Genomic DNA, 24,618 nt, shown 5'->3' with positions numbered 1-24,618 from the left:
CTTGACCATGGTGAACAAGAACAGATTCAACAATGAGAAAATGAACAGTTTCACCGATGAGAAAATGTACAAAAAGCTATCTATTTTATAATGCTCATGCATTTCCTGATACTAATCAAATGCATACCATGATTCTAATGAAGATTGTGAAGCTTAAGTAGTTTTAACTGGCATCATCAAAGCTAGCAACACCTAGGAAAAAGTTTGTCTTCAAGGCAAACTTGACCATTCTTTCTGGTCTGCAGTTGTTACCACTATTTGTTGCTACTGAGATCCACAACAGAAGTTATCTAAGTATCAGAGTGTTAATGTAACTTCTTTGCAATTGAGCTCCAATAATGTTCTTTACCGTTCTCCAGAAAAGAAATTGCCATTTCACTTAAAAGATCAATGTTCTTTTGATGTTATGCTTAAGACCTTCTGTGGTAACAAAATGATTAGTAATAACGCTTATTAAAAATTTCTTATTCAAAAAATTAGTTGTTAAGTTCCCCTCATCTCTTAAATAGCATAAACAACAAACTACACAGTTCAGTCACATATGAATGCCCCTGTGAAATGGAGGTTCAACATCAGGCCAATGATATTTCAAATCAGAAGAAAGACCCACAGTTCAAATAAATCTTAAGCAGAAATCCTGTGAGAATGCTACTGAATATGAGAATTCAAAGTCCAATATCAACAGAAAATTTAATATAGGCAGGTCACTGACCACCATATGAGATGGAACTACGAAACTCAAAACATGACACTTAATAAGGGATACTTTGACTCAAATCCATAGATTCTTTCCTCCTGGTGACGAATGTCGTTGATATCTTTCAAGTTACTTTCATCGTCAATATATTTTTGAGGTGGAGAACAAGTTTACCTATCTCCTTTTTTTTTTCCAAACTGGTGGTACTTTGTTGGACAAAAATCCAGTTAGCAAATGAAATAGTTCTCAAACATTTCAAGCGTCACGGAAAAATTATTGATGTTCTAGTGAACAGATGATTCTTCCACTTCAAGCACTTAATGGTAGGTAATGCCCAGGTGAATTTCCAAAAATCTAATATGCTATTCAGTTTGCTATTTCCAAACCCTCTCTCTAACACCTACCAGGCTCTCTACTTTGAAAATTATATAAGAAAATGATCAATTTCTCTCCTTCCCTACTGATATTTTTATTTTAAATGTTCTTTTCCTCAAGGTTTACATGTTGCCACTTTCATTGAATAACAGTCATGCCAACATTTGATTTTTCCTACAATTTTGAAGGCCTACATTAAAAAAGACAATGCAATCACAGATACTTGATTGTTTTTGAAGTCTCACTTATTTGGTTGAATTTATAACCCAGTTGTTTGGTTGGTTCAACTAGTGCCCATAAGTATAGTTCAGCAGTTTGGTTGCCTACAATTACAGTTGATAAGGTAACATCACAGGTTGGTGATGAGCATACTCTTCTATAAATCTCAAATGTGGATATTGTGAAAATATTACACATGTTTCCTTTTTTCTATCACCTCTAACAAACAAAGCACATCCAATTTCCTGTTCCACACATCAACAACAGTAACACTTTCAGAAATCAGATTATGATGAACTTTAGAAACAACACATTAGTTGATTTGTGTGTTTGTGATTGGTAGATTTATTTAAAAAATTTAGCAGACCCGCTGTGATATCTTTTTCCTGCAAATACATGAAAAAGAAAGCTTCGGATGGAGGGCAAAAGTAAAAGGCATGAGACGAAAGCTGAACTGAGAAGAGGGGCAGGCAAGGAGAAAAGAAAAGATGAATAGAGGGATGAGATACAGGAGGGAGAGGTCATGAAAGAAGGACACAAATGGAATGGGAAAGGGAGAATAGAAACTTCACCTTGCAGCAGACAGCTGCAACTGGCAACAAATTAATGTATGAACTTTTGAGGGTTTGTGATGGAAGGGGAAAAAGAGTGGTAATCATCAGGGCAAGTCAAAAGGGGAATAAGGACTCTCTCGACACATATCAGTATTAATGTAACTCAAAGTCAAAACTTGGGCAGCCTACTGAGATAAGGCAAAGTATCCTGCAATCTTTCTGCAATCTGCTGCAGTATCAGCATTGACTGACCCTATTAGTTTGGAATATGCACCAATGATGTTTCACAAACAACTTTATACCAGTATCATGGTGTTGCATTTGCTTATGGAAGGGCTCAACCGTCTGCCAAGTAATGAGTCATTTGCAAGTTGCAAGGCATATCCACGACGTACTGCTCGATACTAGGCAAGGTTTTAAATCTGTCTGGCACTGATTCTAGTTTTCAGTTGACCTGATACAGTACCGAGACCATACCATATTAACAGTGTATGACTTTGTATCTTTCGGATCTTGCTGGGTCTAGTTCCAGACCCATCCAAACCCTCTTAAATCTTATTTGTATAGATCCTTGCCTCAATAATAAACCAACATATGTTTTAAGACCCATTATAAACCATATATAAAATGCATAAGAAAAAAATCACTAAAAAAGTTAAAATTAGCATATGATATGCGCGTATAAATCAAATTTGAGCTTATCTAGTCTACATCCATGTAGAGCTAACCTAATCCTGCATCCCTCTTGGCCAGATGCATGCATATCAGCCTAAATATATATGAACTCAGGCCAGTTTTGGTCGGAACTAGCATAGATCTATGCTAGATTAGTGTAAATCTATTTGCAAGTACTTCAATCATACTGATCTTGCTTGAATCCCACAAATCTAAACCATATCCATATGAATCTAGTTTACATCCACCTGGCAATATAAATCCACAAAGAACTATTTAAGATTCGTATATATCCCCCCTAGATTCAAGTACATCTATGATTCATCCTCATATGAATATAAATGCAAGGAAAAGGATGCATAGATCTAGAAAAGCAACAAATAAACATGAATCCAAGTATAAAGCAAGACATTTTTTTAAAAAAAGCAAAAAGAGAAAAGCTTAGATTTACCTATGTTTGAAAAGAAACCTATTTTTCTATAGATTGAAGCTGAATTTGAATGAAAAGGCTAGTTCTAGGAGTGAGAAGCAAATGGGTTACTATCATTTGAATGAAAGAAAGGATTGAGATGGAGCAGCTTATCAACCAGTACCGGAGGCTTATGAAATGAAAACTGGTTGGTTAGCCGAAAAATCAATCATTACCAAGCATTAAGTCAGTATGAATTATTACAATTGAGTAAGGGCTGGTCCATGTGCCATATCAGACCCAGACCAACACATACCAGCTGGTAGAGACCCATACCAACAGTATCTTAAACCTTGCAACTAGCTGTCTGTACTAGATCTGAGTGATATGGACTGGCCCCAACAAGAATCGAGACGCAAACCACCATGTACAAAAAATTTTCCACAAACCATAGGAAGAACAACCTTATCCATGTCAGAGTAAGACTCCAGAACCAAATATAATTACAGAGTAGGACTCTAGAACTGCAAGAATATGTGTTGGTCGTGTCAACAGAATATGTGTTGACCATGCCACAGCCAAGGTCAGAATAAGAATACAAGCATTTATCTCATCCATGCCTACATAGGTTTCTTAGATTTCTTGGCTTTCTTTCTCATCCTAATTACAGTACCCTATAATTCACCTTTCTTGCTAGATTCAAGGACCTTTTTCTTGCTGGTTTATCATGTTCATTCTCCTATTTTCTGCAAGTCACCCTCATTATTCAAATATCAACTTCAACTGTAGTTTCCTTTTTTGTGAGGTCCAACGACAAATCTTTTGATTGGTCTATCAAGTTCATTCCCATCTTTTCCTGCAAGTCACCCTTGTTCTTCAAATATCAGCTTCAACTAAAAAGGCATATCCAGTGTATAAGGCTCTCGTGAATGTGGGGTTTAAGGAGAATCAATGTATACCGTCGTTCCTCAAAATATAGAGACATTGTTTTCATGATTCAAACCCTAGTCTTCCAACTCGCAAATGAGTAACCTTATTGTTGCACCAAGGTCAACCCTCAAATATCAGCTTCAACTGTAGTACTCATAATAATTTGTCATAACAGTAGCTATGTGACAGCATGAGCCTTGGCGTATGGTAAAATTGCTCCATTTAGCTCAAGCTTAAAACTTTTGATCCTCACTAGAACTGCTATGGAGAGAAGCCCTGTGCAAAATAGATCATCCTCCTAGCTATGTAACAAAAGAAAATAGAAATTTAATGCCACAAGTTAAAGTACATATAAGATGACCATAGGATTCTCACTTCAAATCTATCTAAATATGTATAGATGTTCAATAGAAATTTACATCAAACATGGGGAAACTAAAGCTGAAGTTATCAACATAATTCTGCATACAAATCCATAACTGCAACAGGAAAATCAGGATGCCTGTTTCCAATAACAATTAAGTTTATGTCAGAGATCCAGAGAAAAATATAACTCAACTTGACAATATATACACCAGCATGCTACCAATTTGACTCCTGAAGATTTTTCAACATTGTTTGCTTTCCTTTCCTATAACTATTTTCATCTTAGCCTTATATTGTATGTAATTAACCTAATGCCACTTCTCAATTTTTGAAGAGTTGTCTTATCATACAAGAATGTACCTCTCTCATTGAAGCATTTACTATCAAAAATTAAGAATTTACAGCAAAACTATAGAATACTTATCATGTTCATATATGTTCCTGATGGGTCCTCTAATGGATAGGCAAAGAGGATCTCCCTCATAAACCTTATGGTAAAAGATCATTTCTCATCAAACTAAGATGTTCACAGCAAGGTTTAGAGTTTTGAATAATATTGCCAGGTACGGGCGGTACATACCGGTATGCGGACCACCCGCTACCGGGTGGAACGCTTAACATTGCCCCGTATCGGACGATAGAGGGTTATATCGGTCGGTAACGGTCGAAATTTTGACTGTTATTGCTCGGTAATGATCGAAATTGATCGTTACCAATCGATAACAGTGCTTCAACGGTCAAATTGACCGTTGGAGCCCTTTCTCATAGGTTTTTAAATTCATCTTCTCTCCTATTTCACTCTCATACTCTCTTAAACTATCCCAAACTCTTTTTTTCTCATATTTGCGCTCTCATAAACTCTACAAAACAACGATTTGTGAATTGAATCAAGTCTAATTTGAGAAGATTAAGAGGAAAAACTTTCTAATGAAGAAATATGTATTCTCTTTCTTTAATTAGAGAGTAATTAAGATATTTAATTCTATGATTAGTGTGTTTAATATTGATTAATTTGATATTAGACACTTAATAGGTCAAATATTTAAAGTTGATATTGTAATAAAATAATCTAACAATTCAAATAATTTTTCTATAGATATTTCAATATTTACAGAAGAACAGTTCGTAACGAACCGAAATACGAATCTTGCACAAGGCTATTCCTCAAAATCCGAAAAAGATATATGATACTATTCTTATCAAATTTATATTGATTTTGCTAAACTTATACTATTATCATATTTATTTCTAACTTAAAAATCCTATCCTAACTTTTTTTTATTTTCTGATATTTTCGGAGGATTTTACGGCTGAATTAGGTATACCACTCGGTACACCCTGGCGGCTCGATATACAGTACCGTACCCCGAGCAAACCTCAAAACTCTGGTACAGTACGAAATTTCAATCATTGATTCACAGTACATGATCTGGAAGTTAGTACCAGATTCTGCTTCTTCCATTTAATAAGTGATTGAAAAGTTAGCACCAAATTCAGCATATTTGAAGAAATCTTACTTGAATGGATTGTAGAACATTCTGGAACTCCTATCAAGAAAATTAACAGGCACAGAATATGGAGCAGATAGCTGATATGGTGCTTTCTCCCCTGAAATTATGTTAGCTGCCTTCTCCCTCTGAACCATCCAATAAGCAGCACGGCGCTGGTAGGGCCTTAGACATGGGAGCAAGTCAGGAAGTTCTTCATCCAGCATAGGCTCCTCCCTGCCAAAAGAAACATATCCATAAAGTAGTTAAATTAAACTGAAACCCCTTAAAAACAAACTTCCATCTCGAGGTAAAAGGGTGAAGATAAAGCTTCTTAGTGTTTGAACTACCAAATCCAACTCTAAGTTGCATAGGCCTCACAATCAATGTAACAATTACAACAAACGTCCTAGGAAGAAGTTCCTTGAGCACATATTCCTGAATATTTGATTGGTAAACAAGCTTTAAAAAGATACCATGATCTAATTTGATCCACATGTAATAACAGTCAATCGTGAGCATAAAAAGAAAAAGGACATGCAGCAAATTACTAATAGATTCACGTTACTATTAGCACTCACCTTGAAGGCTTAATGGCTTCATAAAAGTCAGCAATATCAAACTGAGCATGCTTGCGTCGGCCATAACTAGAAGCTTCATCCACCTGTACAGAGGGACCTTCTATTTCATATATAGCTTCTGAGGTTGTAACTTCAGGGCGTAACCAATGCATGACATTCATCATACTCTTTCTCCATGGCTGCCTAACAGTTTCTAAAATGGAATCACATGCATCAAAGGCACTTTTCAACACTTCTACCCTAAATCGAAGTGCCGGAACATCAACAAAATCTTCAACAACAAGAATAAGCCGCAACGCCAGGAACTTCAGATACACTAGATGCACAAGACTTGAGACACTCTCATCGGGTCCATCAAATGTACCAGATAATGTAATGGAACAGTTTTTTCCATGCTCTCTACCTTGCTCTTCTACAAAAAGAAACTCTAAAAAGATGCTATCAGTAGCTGATAATACAGGCCACTGACCCAATCTAAAGCTACCTTCCTTTACATTGCACAAGCGGAACCGAAGTGAAAACTTTAATTCATTGAAGCTATCTTTTAGCAATCCGTAATCAATTTTTCCATCAGAAAACTTAACATCATTTAGAATCACTTCAGCTATATCAAGATGCTCAGCAGAACCCCAACTGCTGCAATCTACATCAATATAAATAGGTTTGCTACAGTTAGAATGTTCCCCATTATCAACTGCACCTACTTCTTTGCACAAATTATTATTTTCTAAATGTGGCGCTTCACTACAACTTGGGCCGTCATTTACAGATACTATGCCTCCTGACCTAATCGGCCGGGATTTCTTTCGACCCATCTTCCCAAAAAAAGGGGTTATATGCAAAAAATCATACTAATCCCTACTTAAAAAGACAAATACCTGCATAGTAAGAAGCAACAAACTTCATTAGACTATCAAAAAAAGCAAGTAAATAATTGGGCAAACAAATTTATAAAAGTTGGACGCATGAGTCAAAAACCTTAGTCATTTAACAGAAATGCAATCAAGGTAGAAAATTACAAGATTTAGATCTCAAAACATTAGGTTTTATAAATTACAGGGTAAAAAGATTTTTATACAAGAAGAATTGGAAAAAATCCCAAAAAATCAAATATTATTCCCAAAAAACTGACAATAAATCAACTATTATTCCCAATTAAATCAAATATTAGAAAAACAGACAATAAATCAAATATTATTCCCAAAAAAAAAAGAAAACTACGACATCATAGAAAGAGCTTAACTCGCTCGAAAGGATTTATTCAGCAAACAATAAATCCAATTTTAAGAACACTAACCCTGTTGCAATGGAAACTTAAAAAGATATCTTCAAATGATTGAAAATAATTTTTCGGCTAAATAATTTCGTAAACGTTGGCTGCGAGCAAAGGGTTGCCTAAATAAATTTTGAAGATAAGAGAGTTAAGTTCTTGAAACCTCACCCGTTCGAAAAGATCCCGATCCAGCTAGAAAATTGCAATAACTCGTCGTCAAGAATCACAGAAACAAAAGAAGATCTTTTCAAGTAAAGCACCCGAAACACACCCAACGAGGTATTACAGAAAACAACTAAATAAAAGACGAATTTGAGAGCTACAGAGTCATGAAAAGAACCTAAGTTACATCCAAAGCTTCAATTCAGCAGACATAAGTGAAATCTCAAGAACCCTAATCTTGATACAGAAAACTAAAACGAAATCTCCAAGCGATTGGGACAGAAGTTCCAGACAAGAGAACAATGCATCAAAGATTACTTGCTCATTTCGGAGGCCATGAAGTTGTTCTTGGCGGCGAGTTCCCCACGTTGGTCAGCTAAGATCGTCACACAGATATGAGGCCGAGAACCAGGAGAGCGAGCGTGCGGAGATTCTTTCACGAAGACTGAGTCGGTATGAGGTTTTGGGTCGGGTTCAGATCGGACGTACATGCGAACAAATTTCCTCTCAACGGTGGATGAAGGAGGAGCCTGTGGATCCAACAGCTAGAATGAATCCAACGCTGGTGTGAGGCCTCGCAGTTTCTCGCGACCCGCCATTTCTTTCCAGTATCTCATTTATTCAGTGTTGCGATTTTGTTAGTTCCGAGAAAGAATTCCAGCGAAAATATTCTTTAATTTCATTTTAAGTTGGACATTTTACCTATAAAACCCTCTCTTAATTTATTCTTATACACGGATTTTTCTTTTTTCGTCAATTTGATGAAAATATCTTGGCCCTCCGTCAACCATCACCGACCCTTCCACCGCCATCCCCCTGCTTCCATGGTCAGCCACGCCTCCTCCCCGACATCCCCTCTTCCCCTCCCTTCTCCCTCCTCCCTCCCTTCCCTGTCACCTCTGTGAAGCATCCCTCCTCGACCGATATCCTTTTCGCCCTCCCTTAGCAAGGTTACCGTTGTCCCCCTTTCTCGCTATCGATCGCTGCTCTCCTCCTTCGTTGCGATCGACCATCGCTCCCTATCCTGGCGAAGACGGGGAGCTCCCTGCCTGTGCCGCCCTCTGTCACTTTATCTTTCTTACTGATCGAAAACGGAGAGACCTCTAGCCCGACTCACGGGGTCTCGCCTCTTCACGGTGGGAGCAAGGGATGGAGGTGGCAACGTTGCACAATCATGGGTGGTGGGAAGGGGGGAGGAGGGAGAATGGGGGAAAGAGGCTCATTGGCATAATGGGGGTAGGAGGGAGAAGGGGTGATGTTGTTACTTCATACGTACATGGGGATAATGGCAAGGTTCATTGGAACGATAATATTTCTAGGCTTGAAGCAATCTCAAATCAACAGATCAATTTGAATTATAATCAAACTGGATCGATAGTTCAATTGTGTTTTGAATTGAATTAGCACGAATCAGATCTGACAATTCAATTTCGAACATCGAGAACCAGTTTGAGTCAGTAGCATACCAAATTTGGAACATGCTTAGGAATGGTAACAAAAATTATCTCATTGGCATCAATAAAGATAGGAGGAAGCTGAGATTCCACACAAACAAATAAGTCCCACTATAACTCCACCCTCAAGCAGATCTCCATCATCATTGCCAGTCAACCACTAACAAGATTATATGGAGATCACTATAGATAAATGTATAAAGACTGAAGAACATCAGATTCAGACAGTCTTTTACACCATATGAAATCCTAAAACATTGATATAGCAATACATTACAACAGAGTTCAGAAATAGCAGCAGGTCCATGGAGACAAACACAAATGCTAAAGACTGTTACCCAAGAAAAGATGATCAACTTGCAGCGATGGGCGATCGCCTGTGACACTGGAGCAACTGCCGGAGTTGATGATACCCGTCCCTGTAATGCTCTAGCGAGAAGCAGAGCTGTCTTATTGCTTCCCTCTTGCCCTCGGCACCATCAGATATCACAACCTTCTGCCTGTTCACTTCCACTTCGAGGTCTTTCATTCGTGACTTCAGATCCAAACTAGCTTTTCTAGCTTCCTCCAATTCGATGATCAGTTTCGCATGTTCTAATTGCAACCGATGCAGGTGCTCATCCATCTGGATGATTTGACCATCACGCGACCTAACATCGTTGGTAAGAGAATCCACCTTCGCAGTAAGCTGGTCTTTCTCAGCTGTGAGCATGTCGACCCGAAGTTTTAGAGCATCTAATTTCTTATTTTGCTCGGTGATGTGCTTCCCACTCTCCTCACATGCTTGAATCCTGTCAGCATCGAGCTGCCTTATCTGATCATCCAGAATGTTAATCTTACCCTCCAGCGAGGCATTGTACTGAGAAAGAGCAAGGACTTCAGCTTCAAGTGCCAACTTCTCCCTCGAAACATTTTCAATAGAACTTGAAGTTGAGACTTGCAGTTCTTGAATCACAATTTGCAGCTCAGAGAGATGTCTCTCCAGTGACAACTTCTCCAGCAACATTTTCTCTGTTTCTTCTTTTAGTTCCATGTTTACACGTTCAAGGTATGCAATTCCAGCTTCAAGGCTGGACTTCTGCTGCAAAAACTTCTCTTTCGAATTTACTAGTTCAGTTTTGCACTCTTCGATTTGAATATCACGATTTAGTAACTCAGTCTGGAACTGCTTAGTAGTAACCTCTGTTGCTTCCTTTAGGACCAGAATCTCATACTTATAAGCTAATACTGCATTCTGCAGCATGGCAACATGTTCATCCAAGTTCAAAACCTTCTCCTTTTCTGATCTGAGCTCTGTCTCCATCGTTTCCAAAGAAATATTAGTCTCCTCAAGCTTGCTTTTAAGGACCATGATCTCAGTTTCTGCACTGTGAAGTTTCTCATTAGCAGTTGAAAGATCTTCCTCTAGTGACAAGATTTTGGAATTACAGTGGTCATGGCAAATTTTCTCTCCTTGTCTCTTGAGCTTCTCCCTCGTCTCACGTAGCTCATCCTCTAGCTCATGTATTTTCTGCTGTAGCCTAGAGGAAATACCATCACCATTTACCTCGTTGCCATCATCAAACTCAGACTCTGAATCACATTCCGAAGAGGATGAATACGAACCATCACTTCCCTTCCTGGACAGGTCAGAACTGCCACCAGAGCCGAGGAAGAAATCAAAGCCAGCAGCCCTCGGACTTGGCTTGGGTGGTTGTGGCTTTGACTCAGGTGTGACTTCCAATGAGTGAATGGACGAAGGAGAAGGTGGATCTGAAACATGATCAGATCCACTGCCTGAAACTTGAGATCTGAGCTCTGACCGAATATTCTTGCGAAGATCTCCAGTCACTTGGTCATAACGCTCAGCGAGTGCACGATACATGCGGTAGAAATCCTCAACTTGGGATATCAGCTCAGGCCGCCTTTGATAATACACCTCAGCTTTCTTTGCAAAAGATTCTCCTTCCTCTTCTATCAATTTCAGCATTTGTTTGACACTTTGATCCATCTCTGCATGGACGGATGATTAAACCAATTAAAATGTTCTACTCATGAAAGAACAAACAACTGCACTCATGTTTATCAAATTAGAGGATCTTGCCACGACACATCAGAGCTGATAGAATCCAGGTTGCACTGATGAGTAAATGGGAGAGATCTGGTCTACAATGAACTACCACATACAAATACTGTTAAAAAAGACATTAATAGCTAGATTTTACATTCTTACTTTCAAGATTTTCTTCAAGCCATTTTGAGTTCTTGCGGCTGATATGACTATCCCACCACCATGAGTGGGATTTTCTGGATACCATCCGCTTCATTTTTTTACCAACTGTACTACACTACAGAAAGCTTGTAGTTCAGAATTGGGGCCCTGTCAATAATTGAGAAGTTATATCCTTCGAGAACAAAGACTTTCATAAAAAAAGAGCAGAATATGAATTATATTGCAGGTATAGCTATTCATTAACATAAATTTAATGCAAGAGGCATCAATTATCAATATAATATGCGGACTTAGTAATTGTTCTAGTTTGAATTGTTTCTTATACTGATATGTCAAATGAACAGTTAAAGATGCTAAAATGAACACAAACAGTAACCTATTTACTGATAATAATACTGTCAGAGATTCTAAGTATCTTGCATGAAGATTGATAAAATTTGGTGGCCTGGTTTCATGGTGAAGAATTTTCTCAGATTGAAAACAGAACTAAACCAAAAAATAAATTAAATGATACTTGAGTCTAAAATTGATTTGCATCATGAAGGGATGTACAGATAGAAAAGAAGATTAAAACAATTAAGCATACTGATTAAAACAATTAAGTGTACTGATTAAAACTTACAACACGGGGCTCAACAGTTCAATGTTTGTCATTCTTCAAGACCAAAAAGTTGGACTGACAGATATCGTATCACTGTATTAGCAAAATCTAGTGCCGATAACAGCATGTGCAAGATTAAGCTGGATAGCAATAAGAATTGCTATAGAAACAACAAATTGCCAACGCAGACCTTAAATGAGTAAGATTCAATTCTCAAACAGGATCCAAGGAAAATAAAATCAACCAAAGAAAGAAAAAAGAAGGAAACAAAATGAAGCATGAAGCAATTTTTTTTTCCTACGAGGTGATACAGAGAATAACATGATGCTATACTACACTTGGTAAAAGCAGAACCTAACGGTTAATGATTCCAGCACCGGAAACAGGCATGCAGATGAACCCAACTAGCAACAAAAAGGTCAAAAGCTGATGGAACCCACAAAGAGAAAGTGGTCACAGTTAGCAAAAAGCTTAAAGAGACACTTCTATCTCACTGGATGACATGATCAAATACTCGGCAAAGTTCTCAATTTGTTTGGTAGGAAAATGTATTCTTGGTCAACGCGAGGAAAAATAAATGCATCAGAGCAAGGCAACGTGAAAAATAAATGCATCAAGAGTTCATATGTCCATCTCCGACTCACATGAATCATAGGATCATCGAGCTGATGAGTTTAATGTAAGGTTGAGCAATTTACAACATTTTTCTGGAATAAAATACATTAAAAAAAGTTGGAATTTGGAAATATAATGATAAGTTCTTCTTTTCTGCCCTTTTGATTATGCTCCATTCTCACCAAAACTACTGACGTCCTGGTGACTGAGCAGATCATATACCAGAGGCTTGAAAGAAGAGAAAAACTTACACCATTCTCAACAAAAGAAGGAAAATTTGAAGGAAAAGAAGGGTATTACAAACCACTATCGACGAACAACCGATGATTAAGCGGAGAGACAAACAAATAGACGATCTTTACCTCAGATGTGAAGCTTCCGCGCTGGAAACTCTGGACCTTCCTAGCACGGCAGATCCACCATCGGATCCGACGATCGGAAGGCTGGGGAAGGGATCAAAGGAGCCACCTCGAGGAAACCTGCAGTATCCGTCAAGAAGGAGAGCAGTGAAGGCTCCCAACACATACTCCCTTATCAAAGCGCCAGGGTTGTCTCCATCTCGATAATTAGTATCCTAAATGACGAAACCGCCCTTGTCTTCCACGGTCCTGATCATCTCAAAAGGCGGGTCGGTCTGCGATTATCGGCTGTGTTCGCCGAATGAACGGCAGAGATCACATAAAGTTACAGGTGGCGCTCATCAGAGGGGGGTACTTGAAGATTTTACTTCCGAAGCGCGTCAGGGCGATGGGTTGGCAAATAGGTGGTCGTAGTAATTACGCAATAGGCGGGCCGCGTGGGGCCCTCATGTGGCATCCGTTCCCGGCGAAGAGGGCGCGGGATATAATTCAAAACGTCGTAAGGAGCGGGAAACCCATACGGATGACGTCACCGTACGCGGTCGACACGTGTTGATTACCCGTAATCGCCCAACCATTTTCAGAAATGACTTTAGAGTCCCAAATTGAAGAAGAGAGCGATTGTCCGGAAAAATATTTTTTTAGTTTTTTCTCATATGATATCCCTTTTTAAATTTTTTAAACCATCACCTCTTATTTCTAATATTTCAAAAATATCTCTTAAAAAAATATCATTTTTTTCGCTCAATTCCAAAATTTTTTTCCATCAACTATTTGCAATGTTTTGTGAGTTTATTTCTATCCATAAAATACTATATAATCTTTTAAAAATATTATATAATATTTTTAAAAAAATCGTACATAGTATTTTTATTTTAAAAATACTATATAATATTTTTTATATCATAGCATTTTTAAAACAAAAATATTGTAGTGAGTGGTGTTTTAGCAATTTTGAAAAACCTAAAAGGAAAATATTTTACTCAAAAAGCATAAAGCCATACATACATCATCAAAGATAAACTGCAGTGATAAAGCAAGGACAAGACAGTAATTACAGTCTTGTAGGCAAAGCTAGTAGTGACTTGGAAGAGGCAATGGATGGATGGATAGACTTCATCCGTGAATCCAGGATTGATAGAACAGTTTGACCAACTCCCCGATTGATCGAACACCCATTCAGTGATGGATCTCTTTTGTGACAGACTGATACATCTCGAAAAAACCTCCCCAACCAAACCAAGCATCGGCTCAGACGATGCTGCTGAGGTAGCTTTTCGCTGGTTCGGTCATCCTGCGTTTGACAAACAGTTCATGGTGGACTTTTGTGGCATGCGAGGAGGAGAAGAACATGAATGTAGAGTCCACTCGCTCTCGTCTTACATGAGGAACAGCTGACTTCTTCGTGTATGAGGTAAAGCTGACTTCTTCGTGTATGAGGAACAGCTGACAAACATCACTGCTGCATCATCTTGCTGTGAACAGAAAAAGAAAGTGACACCAGATTTTACCACCATTTGGTTTACATAAAAGCATTCCACAAACGAACGAATGCGACTTTACGGTATCGGACCCATGTCGGTTCTTCGATACGACTTTGATATATTTTAAATAGAAAAGGAAAGAAGCAGAAGATAAAAGAGATAAAAGGAGGAGAAAGAACAAAACAAGAAAGAATAGAAGAGACAATAAAGAAAGAAAAAATAAAAGAAGAAAGTTATACTAAAAAAGATTGACGAATAACGAGAAGGTCGATAATAGATAACAATATTTTCGCATAAGCAAATTATGATATATGTATCAATTCATGTTTGAATTAGTAAATATCGATCGATATATTGTGAATAGTTATATATTAGTTATGCCAATAATAAATAGTCATTGTCATAAATTTTTAAATATTTTAGTACTATAATATTAGATATTCTAAAAATAGAATGCAAGGATAATTATCATCTCCTTATAATTTTATTGAGGGTATTTTGATCAAAATAAAAGAAATATATAATTAGTAATATTTTACTAATTATAATTATAATTATAATTATAATTATTGAGGGTATTTTGATCAAAATTTAAATATTTTAAATTGATGGCAATCATAATTAGTATTATTTTACTTGATTTTTCCTTGTCAACCCCATCATATGTCACACGCTATGCTTCCTTCCAGTAGAGCCAATACGAGATGTGAGGTCTCATCAGAGTTCGTCACGGGGAAGGCGAGCGTCATGATCTGTAGTACGGTTCTTCTTCTTGCAGCTCCAGTGGCACCTCCAAGAACACCTGGAGTTAAAGATCTGCATTCTCTTGGACTGCAGCGCGAGGATGTTGGATGTGTTGGGCGCCTTGGTCAGCACCACGGCGTAGCCGTCGTCCATGTACTCCGTCCCCTCCGGGAACACCTGCCACAGCAGGCACCCGCCGCCGCTCCCTCCCCTCTTCGTCGAGTTCAGCATCGCCGCGTACACGGCGGTGATGAACGTGTTCCTCTGCGTCGAGTTCGACCTGCCGGCCTTCGACGACGACACGCCGAACTCCCCGAACACCACCGGCATCCGAAGCGCGGCGTCCGCGTCGTCGGTGTGGCCTTGGATCCAAGTCGTCGCGAACTGGGCGTAGTCGTTCGACCCCGATTTCGGCAACCTTCATCGAGGCCACCAACCGGATTAATCGATTCACTTGCAGCGATCGAAATCCACAGCGAGGGAGGCTCACCAGGCATCCGGGTAGAGATGGGCCGAGGCGTAGTCGATGCCCAGAGCCTTGTGGTTCCTGATGAAGTCAGTTCCTACTTGGCCTGCAACAGCGTTAGGGTTAAGCTGCATTCTCTCATGAGAGGGGGGACCGTAGAAGCCTTCTGTTCCTGTTCCCAATAGGTGCACCGAATCGATCGACTTCACGTGAAACGCCATCTCTTGAATCCACTCCTACAGGTGCACGAGGAGAGCTGGATATAAGTTAAGTCCCATGCAAGCAGTGGTTACGTGCATGGCAGCAAGAAGAAGAGCAGCGCTTCACCTGCAGCTTATCTCCAGATGGGTCGGAGGGGCATCGAGGCTCGTTCATCAACTCCCATGCGAAGATGGTCGGGTCGTCTTTGTACGTGATGTTGGTGAAGGTGTTCGCTCTGTTGAGAAGCACCTGCATCAGGGGGGAACAGTGCTTGGTCATCTGCACTGCACCATCAGGAACGGTGCATGGGAGACGAGGAGGAAAGGAAGGTGCCGACCTTGACATGAGCTTTGTAGTAGCCTTTGACCGTTGGGTCAGAGAAGAAGTCATCATCTGAAGTCAGATTCAACCCAGAGGCGTTTCCCCATCTCACGTATTGAGCTTTTCCTCCGTACGATTCCCAGTTGTTGACTAAGGGAAGCACAAGCCTGATCTTATATTTCTTGGCTTCACTCAGCACAAAATCGAATGCCTACAAGAAAATTGTTTTCACAAAGGATCATTAATGGCCAGTGAGTCACATATACAAATTAGAAATCCCCTAATAAATTTGCAGAAAAGGAGAGGGAAAAAATTCATCATGCAAATGATTCTGATGAACATGCTGCTGCCTTGGTTTCCAGCTTAGGCAATTAACATACAATGAATATAAAACATGATGAAAATTATATTTGCAATTTATTGCCCCTTTTTTTTATGGTACTTAATATTTTTTTATTTATCATTTTATTTTTTTTCGTCAAAATAGATTTCCCTTTTTTTTTATATTACAATACAGATAAAACTACAGCATATGTAAATAATTTAGGCAGATGGTAGGTTGGACTTGTAATACTTGGAATCTACATCATATGATATGGTGTCAAATAGCATTATCTCACTGAGAAGTCTTCACATTCTTAGTCGCCATTGAGTTCTTAGTATGCAGGTGGTGGACGCCAAGATTACCTCGAAGACATCCTCATCGTAAACCGAAGGAGACTTTTGCAGGGCTCTCCATCCTCCATCGTTGAATGCCCAGGTCCTGCAGACCGTGAGACCAATCGATGAAGCCTGCCGGAACACGTCACTCACCTTCCCTCTCGTCGACTTGTCGACGGCGAGCATCAACAACCAGTAGGTGTTGAAGCCATTGAAGTAGAAAGGTTGGCCTCCGACCACAAATTGGTTCCCTTTCCTCTCCACCACGCCCCACTCATCCCCCACTCCATCCATGTCATGTACCCTAAAGCATTCTCAAACGAGAGCAGAAGCATTAACGCCGAGAATTCTGGTTGAACAAGGAAACAACAGACTATCTACCTTCCGTTATGATCTTGTTCGGTCTGACCAGGTAAGGCTGCGTTGGTTCTCCCATTGACCGCCAAGAAGATTGTGAGTAGAAGGAAGCATTGGCGGAGCAGGGAGAGAGAAGTTGTGATGGTGTTCTTCTCCTTGTTCATGGCCATGGTATTCTATTCGTTCATCCCACAAGCTCTCTTCTTTGGAGTCAGTGTTCTTATATATGCCAAGGAGAGAGATGCTTCTCATCTTAGCTTCGAAGGAAGCAAATGCTTGTAACCTCGCGCACTCGTATCTTGTCAAGTGGGGACAAAGCTAGCCAACATATAAGAAGGTTCAAGTAAAAGGAAAGCTCAGGTCACGGTTATGCACCGGGAAGATGTAGCTTACAAGAAGGTAAGAGTTGGAGTCAGGTGCCTTCCAAGTTTTGGTCTTTGATATCATGTTCGTCTCTAGAAATTTTAGTATAATATCACATTATCCCTTAGAAAATTAGTATCATTCACATATTATGTGATTTAAATCACTTCAAACTATAAAATATCAGTGATTTAAATATCCATGGAATCTCACGCATTAGGTTATTGCTTCTAATATGATCTTTGGATATTACAAATATTAATTGTGATCAAGACTTAAAAGGTTCAATCTACTTGTAGACTTGCGATACATTGGCTCCCATCAGGGGACGATGCTTCAAATAGACTTCCGATAGCATCCACTAGGATCGTGGGTTAGTTCGAGAACAGGGCCCATGGATGTTGATGCCTTCACGTCAAGCCACGTTGCCAAAACAAAGTTATCATCAGCCTTTCACGTTGGGGCCTCAGTTCTTGATTGAAGGAAGCTTACCATGCATGCCAACACAAAGTAATCACCTTTGTTTGTTTGTAATGGAAAAGAACAAACGTATCAAATAACTTATGAAACACTATTCTCAGCTGTAGATTTCGATTGCAAGATAATAACCATATTCGCAAAAAAATGAGTTATATCTCTGAAATCATTACAAGACTCACTCTGAACCTTCTTGCAAGCTTCAATTAATAAAAGAACTATGCAAACCATCCATCATCAACCAGAGACAAAATTTGGCTACAAGAATGAGCAATAAATACATATGCAGGTCAGAAAATAATCAGGAGAAATGATTTGGAGGTCAAACATATATTTGATTATTTGGGGGAAACATCATTCCTAAACAACAGACTCTCATGATAATGAATTGTCTACGACCTGAACATGATTTTACTTTCCACCATAAGCATCAGTAATATAGCCGGCACAGGCAAATAAAACATTGAAGCCAATTAAGTGCAGAAAACAAATGAGACGGGTAAAACTGCAAGCTAATGAACAACAAAACACATTCTTCCTGTACATGGTTGAAGAGTAGCAGTTACGAAGAGGAGAATATCCAGATTATGAGCCAGCTTTACGGCGGCCAACGCGTGCGACGAAACCAGCTTTGATAGGAGCGACCGAACGTGAAGAACCACACTGCAAATACGATAAACCAGACAAACCGAACAAGAAAACTCTGTGAATATTATAAGGCAAACGAGACATAGATCAATGGCAAAAATTATCATCCTGTCACAATTTGCAGAAGAATGATTATCAATGAAAACACCAACATCTGCCACTGACTCGACAAAAAAATAGAAACTAAACAGTGTGACGCGCCCACCAGACAACCTTTTGGTTAACATCCATAAAATCATAAGGAGAAAAACCACTGCAAGTCTGTGCTAAATGCCTCAGAGGTTCACAGATTCTTATCATAACAACAAAAAAAGAAAAAAAAAATAAAAATATGTGGGCAAAACTTATGCAACTCATTAAAGGCAGGCATGTAGTTGTGATAACTTAGGTAACCAAGATTGCATCATTATGGGGCTTCAATTAGCAGAAAACACAAATATTTAAGGATAAATGATAGAAGAACAGAAATCCAAAAACTTTTTTAAATTTTTTTTCTTCGTATGAAGCAGTGGCTGTGACAATTTTTACCACGATAGCTCTAATACAACATAGAGTCATATTAGGGATGACAATGTTATCAGAAAACAAGTATGACAAAGCCTGACACTGCTTGCAACAACAGAAAACCAACACGATCATCTAATAATGTGTAATGATTAAGGCCTCAGAACAACAAAAGATTCTTATCACACAAAATAATCAAACAATGTAGGCATTATATTGGCTGATCATCATAGGCCTTGCCAAACACAAAAGCAGCACATGTAAGCATCCATCTCTACAGTAAATATGTATGCAATTTATTTGAAGAACAAAAGATGGGCTATATGCATTCACCTTTTCACATCGAAGAAAGAACAACCGATTTTCCTTGGAAAGGATTGTGTCTGGACTTTTGCAACCATTACATATAACATATTCATCTGCAAGAAAAGGCGGAAATGAGGTGATCTATAAAAAACATAATAATATACTAGCTTGTTGTGAGAATTCTTAAGGATATATATTCTGAGCGATCAAGTAATATTCTACTTTCAGAACCAATAGGCAAATGTGAACTAAACTGCATGGAGCCAATCTCCCTTTAACTATTCTAATATACTCACTGCTATATCTTCTTATGATACCCTCAAAATTCTTTGGAGCAAATCTTCCTTTAACCACCAATCTCTGCTGTCCATCAAGGGATCCACTTGTTCCCATTTCAGCAAGCAAGAAATTCATCACATGCTCTGGTTGCCTATGCATCCTGTGGATAAAAAACCTCTTAAAGATAAGCACATTTAACAATTTTTTTCTCAAAATTACAACCAAAATCATTCAATGGTTGTGGACATTATAATGCATTTACAGGCTCATTCTCATTTCAAAACTGTGAATCTCATAAATAAAATTTATCAGATGCAAAAATAGGGACAGCATAACTGCTCAAACTATTGTAACGAAAGTGACCATTCCTAACACTCATAAAGTAGAATATCATGATACAACAACAACAAAGTCAGTAAACTCCCAACTATCTAGGGTATGCTACATGAATCTTTTGTGGCCGCCATTGAACTAAGTAAAAATAATAATATTTTTATCTAAACTAAGAGTATTTAAATTTTTATTTATAACTTTTAATAAGGTTTTTTAGGTATCCCATCCTTACATGATCAGAGGTTAAATTAGGGACCACATAAATGATCAAACTATTGTAACTAAAGTGACCATCCTTAACATGCATAAAGTAAAATACCATGATCAAATAAGATAAACTGATCTATACTAGGCCATTAATAACCAATACAGCAATCAAAGAAAAAAAGTCATTGAATGTTCAGTCTGACCAAACCATGGATGTTGATTAGTTTCATTATTAAAAGAGGAATAAATCATCTTCCACTGTTCACCACAAATATCGAGTAACAAATTAAGCACAACCAAATTATTTAGGTAAACAGAATACATTTTTAATAAAAAATTACTTATCAAATCAGCATCATAAAAGGGTTTAGCATAATACATTTTGCAGAGATCCATAAAATTCACAAAAACAGTCTTCTTAGTTCCTTCTCTGAGAACTTTCGGAGTCCTCATCACAGGCCTGCGCCTATCTCCAGCAAGATCTGGATTATTCTCACGTAATATATTGAAAACCCTACCCAGCAGCTGCATGATCAATGATGTGGTATCAGCCTTCCGGTGGCCAAGAAAATAATGATTCTTTTGCATGCAAAACATTCATTGAGTTGAAAAATCATGCAATACACTAGTATAGACAAGCATTGCAGACACTGACTGTAGGAAATCACAACATCCTCCAGGAACCAACTAGCATAAGAACAGAGATATAAAATCAATAACAAAAGCTACATGGCTATACAAAAGTGATCTTCCCCCATAAAGAACATGTTAACACAAGATTAAGTACCACAGAAATGGTGTCCTACTATGAGGCTTATATGATATGACCAGCTCAGCATGGCTTGGCCACTCTGGATGTCATATCGCCCAGGACCAACTGGTACAGTAAAAGTGCTAGCAAAAGCAACCTATGATGCTGCAGAGAGATTTGATTTTACAAGGCCATAGTTATTTTGACCACATATAATTAGACCCTAAATACGCAAGGCTAGAACCAGAATGCTTCACATTCCATGGCCTAGATGCACGTCCGTTGGTTGTTACTCTGTGCTGCATGCCATATGGGTCAATAGTTAGTACTCATGTGTACCAACAAAAACTCATCCACCAACAGAATAGAGATGGAGAGAGAGAGAGAGAGAGAGAAGATCTTGTAGGAGTTAGGTAAGATGTGAGTGAATTATGTACCCAAAATTTTGGATAATGGTGCTATTGTTGTTGGCCTCTGACAACTTACGGTAATCCATGCGAGGTGGTCAGCCTGCCAGCTATTATTGCAACACAAGTAATTTTAAAAAGCGAGGGGGAGGTGGGGGCCCAATAATGTGCATGGTAAAGGTAAAATGTGCTGGTGTATCAAGCAGCATATTAACAATGATTTGCTGATACCACTGTTTTGTGAACCAGTGAGCTTGACTGGCTTGAAAACGTACTGGCTAACACCAGAAACAAGACTTATATGTGCAATCATCGCTTAAGATATAATGATATAAATACAAAAGGCTCATGCCACATGTATGCTTGTTTGTTGGTTTTTGGTTAACAAGAGGCCCGTCATAAATATCACTCATGCAAGCAAGGAAAGAATATTCACAGGCATCACTGTTCTATTTGATGGCATCTACTAAGGCTTCATCATTACTTAATAAAAACGAAACGTTTGTCTTTTTTATTTAGTTGTTTCATAGATCAAGGGAGAGCAATTGCAATTCGATATTCAGTACTTGCTCATGATTTCCTCACATTTTAGGCATGCATGCTAAATCTGGGTCATGTTATAAATCTTATCCCCTATTCAGAACCTTTTATTAGTAGAAATATGCCATGTGCTCGATGTATTCCATAATAAATGCCAAAGGCTAATGAGGATTTCACTAAACAAAGACATGGGACCTCTTCTAAGATCTACCCATGAAGAAACTCTGGACAATTCACATCATTTTTCATAACTTCACCAATCCAGAAGTACCACATGATATATTAAATGATCCAAGCATGTTACAAAACTTCAATTTAGTTATTATCTCAATATAGAGTTGTTTAGAGTTTATGAGGTTAATTTGTGCTCTCCTTAAAATTTCAAAAAAGGAGCATCAGCAGTACGATTAGCAGTCTGCATGTGAAAAATACCCCAGGTACACCTAGGTACCTTTCATGCCAATACATGCATCTGTATTGGTGCATGCCAAAGTGATTAAGCACCAATATCCACTGGCATGCACAATTTTGCCATGCACATTCCAAACACCTACACTCTTTTGTATTTTATGTAACTTGTAGGCCAATATTGTTTATTCAAAAACCAACTTATCCCAAAAACTAAACAATATTACTTGATATGCTCCAGATACTCTAACTGCTAAATCTCAGTAATTCATTCCTCAGAAGTTCCAAATATGTCTGTCTATATAAGTTTAATTTTGGTCCACAACCTTGCAGCTTAAAAAACTGAAACACCCTTTCAATTTAGTTGACATTCAATGAACTATAACATACACCACAAATAGTTCATTGCTAAGGTTCAGCAGGAATTAAAGAATGAATGAAACAGAATATAAAGATAACATAAAGCGAAAGAAACAATGCACAATATCACAGCCAATAAATTCATTGACCAAACCACAAAATAGCAAGATAATTTACAAGAAAACAAATTCGCACACCTCTTCATACTTATAATCACGATCTGTTCCTGCCCATGGGTATCGAACAACTCCTAACACAATGCCCTCTCCTTCGTCATCCTCTCCAATCTGGTCACCTGAGTGACGATGAAAATGATAATAACATGTTTATCAATAAGTGGTGAGATAACTTATGAATTGCTAGATATATAGGATGTTGCTTTGAACTCTCCTGATCTTTTCTCAAAGGACCCAACATAGAACATATAAATTATATACTGGACGTCCTACCATTGAGATCTTCTCCAGAATCTCCATTGTTGTCATTTAAAAAGTTAGTTTCCACCTAAATTAGAAATACAACAAAAAAACGAATATGAATGTGCAATAAAATATCCACAAAAAGCTTGAAAAAAATGCTGAACACCAGCTACTGCATTTATGCTGACCGGTTTCTTCTTCTTCTTCTTCATGCCAACAAAACTAGGTTCACCTATATCACCAACTGCATCAACATATCAATGTGAGACAGTAGAAGCCATTTTCAACAAGACCTTCGTAAACCAAACATGCCCAATAAAGGACTAGCACTATATTCAAAATAATCCATACCTGTTAAACTTTCAGTTTTCTCAGCTAGTTTTTCTACCTCCTCTGCAGGATCTTGAATTACAACCTTTTTCTTTTTCTTCTTCTTAGTTGGATCAAAGGGTGCCAGCTACAAAAATTCGGCCAAAAATACGTTGAACTTGAAATTTAAACAAAGAAACAAATCATCACCATAATTCAAGTCTTTCCTTTTACAATCCATATGAATCAGGTATACAACAAGACTCATAGTTAATTATGACGCAGAGAATCAACCTGATGAAACTCTCCTAATATAGTAGTAAAATCCCAAGTAAAAGATAGTTGACTCCAAAAGGCTATTACACTATGACATTGGTAGATTATACGAAATTGATAAGGATCAAAAGCATCCAGTTGATTAAGTTCGCTAAGTGTCCAATCCTAACTAACGAAACTGGTGGAACAAACAAATATCTCTTACCTCAGGCACCTCCTCTTTCATCTCAGTTGGATTCTCTTGAGCCATGTTTTCTGTCTCAGAAGTCAGAACCCTCAAAGTTAAACCTATCAACAAAACCAAATCCAATCAAATCAGACACATATATCATTTAGTATAAACTTCAAGGAAGATCAAAACGAACAGAGTAAGGAAACCCAAATATGGAACAAGATCAACCAAAACCTAGCTCATTTTGGCCAAGGCAAATTAGGGTTAAACCACAGGGACATGATCCCCATCAAGAACAACGAACACATGAACAAGGGGTCGAATCACCTCGACTTCTTTCCCCCGAGATCCCGACGCCAAAATGAAATCCGTTCACCGAGCTCGATGGGTATCTACGAACTGGGAGCACTGTGGATTCTCGATGCTGCGGCTTTATAGGGCCCAAGGGTGGGGGTTGAGCGCGCACTTGGTTCGGGTCCGGTTCTGCTTCGTTTATAACGGTTCGGAACGTTCGTTGCTCATAAATGATTTATATTTTTAGAGAAATCGTGGCATTCAATTTGAAATCAATTCTTTAAACCAAAACCTGAATTAAAGTTTTGATGCAATAAAACCTATTTTTGTCTTTTTTCTACTTACAATATCTTTTACATCATT

General features: G+C 38.3%; 4 protein-coding genes and 1 non-coding gene across 6 annotated transcripts in view; all 5 read right to left on the bottom strand.

The window, feature by feature from the left end:
• The window catches only part of LOC103977787 (uncharacterized), a 43,756-nt gene extending 35,560 nt beyond the window's left edge, over nt 1–8,196 (bottom strand). The window contains exons 1-3 of one of the 2 annotated variants that reach the window (XM_065121623.1): nt 8,047–8,196; nt 6,294–7,171; nt 5,743–5,949 (exon numbers count right to left, since the gene is read on the bottom strand). In XM_065121623.1, coding sequence (XP_064977695.1) covers nt 5,743–5,949; nt 6,294–7,108 — 1,022 coding nt within the window. In that variant the 5' untranslated portion in view covers nt 7,109–7,171; nt 8,047–8,196. The other variant, XM_065121628.1, reaches the window with a different exon arrangement.
• A 1,073-nt stretch (nt 8,197–9,269) lies between these two features.
• LOC103977786 (protein NETWORKED 4B) lies at nt 9,270–13,125 on the bottom strand. The gene is made up of 3 exons (XM_009393398.3): nt 12,973–13,125; nt 11,395–11,541; nt 9,270–11,174 (listed from the first exon to the last, which is right to left on the bottom strand). Exons 2-3 carry the CDS (start codon nt 11,486–11,488, stop codon nt 9,535–9,537), a joined length of 1,734 nt encoding a protein of 577 aa, XP_009391673.2. The 5' UTR covers nt 11,489–11,541; nt 12,973–13,125; the 3' UTR covers nt 9,270–9,534.
• A 1,939-nt stretch (nt 13,126–15,064) lies between these two features.
• Nucleotides 15,065–17,379, bottom strand: LOC135619535 (mannan endo-1,4-beta-mannosidase 6-like). Its single transcript, XM_065121644.1, has 6 exons — nt 17,227–17,379; nt 16,873–17,149; nt 16,202–16,396; nt 15,991–16,113; nt 15,688–15,899; nt 15,065–15,615 (listed from the first exon to the last, which is right to left on the bottom strand). The coding sequence occupies exons 1-6, from the start codon at nt 17,370–17,372 to the stop codon at nt 15,171–15,173; spliced, it is 1,398 nt and encodes a 465-aa protein (XP_064977716.1). The 5' UTR covers nt 17,373–17,379; the 3' UTR covers nt 15,065–15,170.
• A 983-nt stretch (nt 17,380–18,362) lies between these two features.
• On the bottom strand, nt 18,363–24,413 carry LOC103977783 (eukaryotic translation initiation factor 2 subunit beta). Its single transcript, XM_009393396.3, has 10 exons — nt 24,289–24,413; nt 23,995–24,077; nt 23,556–23,661; nt 23,393–23,448; nt 23,235–23,289; nt 22,983–23,080; nt 20,699–20,844; nt 19,797–19,939; nt 19,528–19,613; nt 18,363–18,705 (listed from the first exon to the last, which is right to left on the bottom strand). The coding sequence occupies exons 2-10, from the start codon at nt 24,037–24,039 to the stop codon at nt 18,628–18,630; spliced, it is 813 nt and encodes a 270-aa protein (XP_009391671.2). The 5' UTR covers nt 24,040–24,077; nt 24,289–24,413; the 3' UTR covers nt 18,363–18,627.
• Nucleotides 19,348–19,433, bottom strand: LOC135639459 (small nucleolar RNA SNORD34). The gene has a single exon (XR_010496954.1). It is a non-coding gene; the product is annotated as a small nucleolar RNA SNORD34 (small nucleolar RNA).
• Nucleotides 24,414–24,618: the final 205 nt, after the last annotated feature.

The sequence above is a fragment of the Musa acuminata genome, chromosome BXJ1-3 (genome assembly GCF_036884655.1).
Source record: "Musa acuminata AAA Group cultivar baxijiao chromosome BXJ1-3, Cavendish_Baxijiao_AAA, whole genome shotgun sequence".
NCBI lineage: Eukaryota > Viridiplantae > Streptophyta > Magnoliopsida > Zingiberales > Musaceae > Musa > Musa acuminata.
Note: the sequence above shows the minus strand (reverse complement) of the source record. Positions and strands in the feature narration are given on the sequence as shown.

What these genes read in the sequence shown, in the direction of transcription:
- LOC103977786 (XM_009393398.3), bottom strand. Translation starts at nt 11,488, where the DNA reads ATGAAGCGGATGGTATCCAGAAAATCCCACTCATGGTGGTGGGATAGT. An exon ending in GCTTGAAGAAAATCTTGAAA is followed by an intron (nt 11,175 to 11,394) that starts GTAAGAATGTAA and finishes CCGTCCATGCAG; the next exon opens with AGATGGATCAAAGTGTCAAA.
- LOC135619535 (XM_065121644.1), bottom strand. Translation starts at nt 17,372, where the DNA reads ATGGCCATGAACAAGGAGAAGAACACCATCACAACTTCTCTCTCCCTG. An exon ending in ACGATGAGGATGTCTTCGAG is followed by an intron (nt 16,397 to 16,872) that starts GTAATCTTGGCG and finishes ATTTTCTTGTAG; the next exon opens with GCATTCGATTTTGTGCTGAG. An exon ending in CATCTCTACCCGGATGCCTG is followed by an intron (nt 15,616 to 15,687) that starts GTGAGCCTCCCT and finishes GCCTCGATGAAG; the next exon opens with GTTGCCGAAATCGGGGTCGA.
- LOC103977783 (XM_009393396.3), bottom strand. Translation starts at nt 24,039, where the DNA reads ATGGCTCAAGAGAATCCAACTGAGATGAAAGAGGAGGTGCCTGAG. An exon ending in TGAAAGAGGAGGTGCCTGAG is followed by an intron (nt 23,662 to 23,994) that starts GTAAGAGATATT and finishes GAATTTTTGTAG; the next exon opens with CTGGCACCCTTTGATCCAAC. An exon ending in GAAAACTGAAAGTTTAACAG is followed by an intron (nt 23,449 to 23,555) that starts GTATGGATTATT and finishes ATGTTGATGCAG; the next exon opens with TTGGTGATATAGGTGAACCT.